Raw genomic sequence first — 3,506 nt, forward strand, 5'->3', positions numbered from 1 at the left:
GATTTTATTTTAAAAAAAGTTAGTAAAGTGGGGGTTCGATTTGTATTTTAATAAAAGTTAGGGGGTTAAGTTTGTGAAATTTGAAAAAAAATATACGTATAAAGTGGGAGTTTGATTTGTACTTTAATAAAACTTAGGGGGTTAAGTTTGTAAAAATTGAATATTAGTAAAAAAAAAGTTAGTAAAGTGGAGGTTCGATTTGTATTTTAATAAGAGTATAAAGTGGGGGTCGATTTGTATTTTAATAAAAGTTGGGGGGTTAAGTTTGCGAAAAGTGAAAGAAGAGTGGGGGTGCGATTTGTATTTTAATAAGAGTATAAAGTGGGGGTCGATTTGTATTTTAGTAAAAGTTGGGAGTTAAGTTCGTGAAAAGTGACAAAAGAATAGCGCTATTCGTTTTATTTTGTCTTTTAGATGTAGGTGTTAATGTTAATGTTAATGTTAATGTTAATAATTAATGAATAAAAATCAGAGTGCTCAACCCAAATGGATACCCCAATCCATAAGAAATTACTATCATCCGCATAATAAAATTAAACTATTCTAGACCACTTAGGGAACGAGAGTAATCTTATATCAATAAGGTGCAAATAGCTCAAGTCCGTTCATCTTATATGCAAATAGAGCAGATCTACCGATTTTAAGCATATCAAATTGCAAACATGTAAGATCCGATTATAAACATATCAGTTTCGCGGAACATGAATCTGTTTAAGTTTGTAGGAAATATGTATACGAAACATAAACAATTATACGTATCATCATAAACGTAATAATCAGATAGCAAATATGTATAATAAATAATCATAATAAGAATGAAAAGATAGAACGATCTAACCGAATTAAAGGTTGAACCGAGCTTGTGTTTGACACAATTCCCTTAAACAGATTCTTCGTCTGTTTCCAGGGTACACCGGTCCGAAGCAGCGTACTGCCGGACTTGAACATATGCCTGAAAAGGTTGTCAATAAGCCTAGTACACGATTAAGCTTACAAATGAACTTGTGTGTGTTCTCACTAGAACTTTTCTATTTCTCTCATCTCTAGCTCTCTAAATCATTAGAAAACTTGAAGAGAATTGTCCATATTTATATAGATGAAGGAGGGATGATCAAAGGACTTTATTAATGACCATAAAACATAGTTTTAATGTTATTAATAAAATAGAAGTTAAAAACTTATAAGTTACATCATAATAAATGGTCATATTTAGTTATAACAAATGATATTTAATTTGTACATTTACTTAGCAACAAAAGACATTCAATTTCAATTCAAACCTTATAGTTTTCCAACACTTTCCGCTGTTACTTTGTCGAGTGAAGATGAAGTTAAATATAACACAACTTCCTCGAATGGGTTTTTCATTATTTCGGGTACCAGGATTGAGATTGACAACATTCTGTTACCCCATTCTCAACTAGAAACAAGATGGTGTAAAACGATTCCGAAGAAGATCAATATCTTTTTATGGCGTTTGCTCTTGATCGTCCTCCAACTAGAATCAACCTCATCAATAGAGGTGTTGACATTGTAAATCTAGGTTGTGCTCTTTGTGGCTATGGGATTAAAGATATAAACCATGTTCTATTTTCATGTAGTGTCACAAAAGAGGTTTGGAGGAAAGTTGGGTTTTGGATCGAGTTGGACATCAATAATTTCGAATCTTGATCAGCTTGGTTATTATGGCTTGACCAGCAGGTTTTGAATGTCAAAATTAAAAATCGCTTGCTTACACTCGTGGCTTCTCTTGTATGAGTTATGTGACAGTTTCAAATTGAGTTATCTTTTTGGTGAATCGGATGAAAAAAGAGAAGTATTTCGATTCTGTTAGATACTATTCATATGTTTGGTTATCTACTAGAGTCAAAGATTGTATTACTTGAAATAATTGACTTATAAAATCATTGTAATTTTCTTTTATTTCCTTTGCTTTGGTTTTAGTTTCTTATGAAGTTATAAGATGAGCTAATAAAATAAAATTTACCGTTAAAATAAAATCAGTATTAGATATCATAAACTCTTCCATTTACCTTCATTAATTATCTCACGGGTCACTCAAACTTACTTGAGTATAAATCAATGGCGTTGTTCTTTTCCCATGTGACTCGATTACCTTACGCTGCACGCCTCACTCTCCCTCACTATGTTGCTTTATTTTGTTGTTACAAATATAAATATATAAACTAAAGACAGAGAGTAACCACACTCAACTCCAACACGCATCTCCCTCCATTTTTATCAATTTATTTTCTCTCAAATCTCAATTTACACAATTTCTTCATCTTCTATCATGTCCACAGATCTTCAATTTAGGCAACTACCTGCTGTAATTCATCAATTACCTTCACTCAAAGTTTCAATTTCACAATTACAACACGAATCATCGTCATCATCCGCAACTGATTCCGATCAATCGGAATGCTCAACGCCGACGTCACCGGAACATCGAATTCCGGCCATTCTCACTTGTCCTCCACCGCCTAAAAAACAACGCAAATTCATTCCGTCGTGTAAACGAAGACTTCACCGTGAATTGTTCTTTGAAGTCGTTGCTGGAGATGAAATTGACTCCTTCTTCAAGCACAGCTATGAATTAATTAATAAAAATTCGTCTAAAAAGCGGAAGTGATGGTACTCGACTACTCGTATATTCGTATTCGAATTCGAATTCATGATGATATGAATTCGGTATTCTGATATGTTTAAAACTATATAAATATATATGTGTATGTAGCTTATTTTCTGTATTCTATTCACACGAATTTGTTTGTTAAGATTTTGATTGATACTCCGAATTTGTTTTACTTGTTGATTGATCCGAAATTGAATTCGGAAAAGTGTTTTGATCTGAATTGAAGATTTTAATTTCAGCTTCAGAAATTATGTCTGATTTGTTCTTATTAATTTAAATGTCTGAATTATTCTTGTAGATTTTATTCTTATTAATAAACCGATCTGAACGTTTTTCATGATTGTAAGTTACAGTACTATTCTATTGTTTTCAGGAGTAATTTTTGAATTTTATAGTAATAGTAATATTTGTAAATTTCACAACTCTTTATTTTTATTGGATTTGTGTGATGATAGCCTAACAGCTATACTTAAAAATATAAATTTAAGCAATAAGATTGCTACATAGAGGTTAGTAGTAGCTATTTGTGTTGGTTATTTACAAAGTACAATTAAAAAACGATGATTGTTCTAAAAAATTTAAACATAACCCTCATGACTATTTAAAAAAAAAAAAACTCATTTATATTTTCTGTAAATAAACTTTTGACATATGGAGAATGCTTACGGTCTTACATTTTGAAATATTTAAATTAAGGGTAAATTTTATTAAAAGATACTGTAATAATTTTATCTCAAGGTCCAGGTAACCTATTTTCATTTGAACTATTTAAATAATTATTTTACTTAATGTTAATTCAAAAGAGGTGTATCGTCACTTTTAAATTATATCTCCATTAAAAAGAATTAACGTTACTCTATTTTTTATTCAC

The 3,506-nt window shown here is 30.8% G+C and overlaps 1 protein-coding gene across 1 annotated transcript; it reads left to right on the forward strand.

The window, feature by feature from the left end:
* Nucleotides 1-2,293: 2,293 nt before the first annotated feature.
* On the forward strand, nucleotides 2,294-2,632 carry LOC139840654 (cyclin-dependent protein kinase inhibitor SMR2-like). The gene has a single exon (XM_071830906.1). The coding sequence runs from the start codon at nucleotides 2,294-2,296 to the stop codon at nucleotides 2,630-2,632; it is 339 nt and encodes a 112-aa protein (XP_071687007.1).
* Nucleotides 2,633-3,506: the final 874 nt, after the last annotated feature.

This window comes from Rutidosis leptorrhynchoides, chromosome 4, assembly GCF_046630445.1.
Source record: "Rutidosis leptorrhynchoides isolate AG116_Rl617_1_P2 chromosome 4, CSIRO_AGI_Rlap_v1, whole genome shotgun sequence".
Lineage (NCBI taxonomy): Eukaryota > Viridiplantae > Streptophyta > Magnoliopsida > Asterales > Asteraceae > Rutidosis > Rutidosis leptorrhynchoides.

Excerpts from the sequence above, each read along its gene's own strand:
- LOC139840654 (XM_071830906.1), top strand. The coding sequence starts at position 2,294 with ATGTCCACAGATCTTCAATTTAGGCAACTACCTGCTGTAATTCATCAA.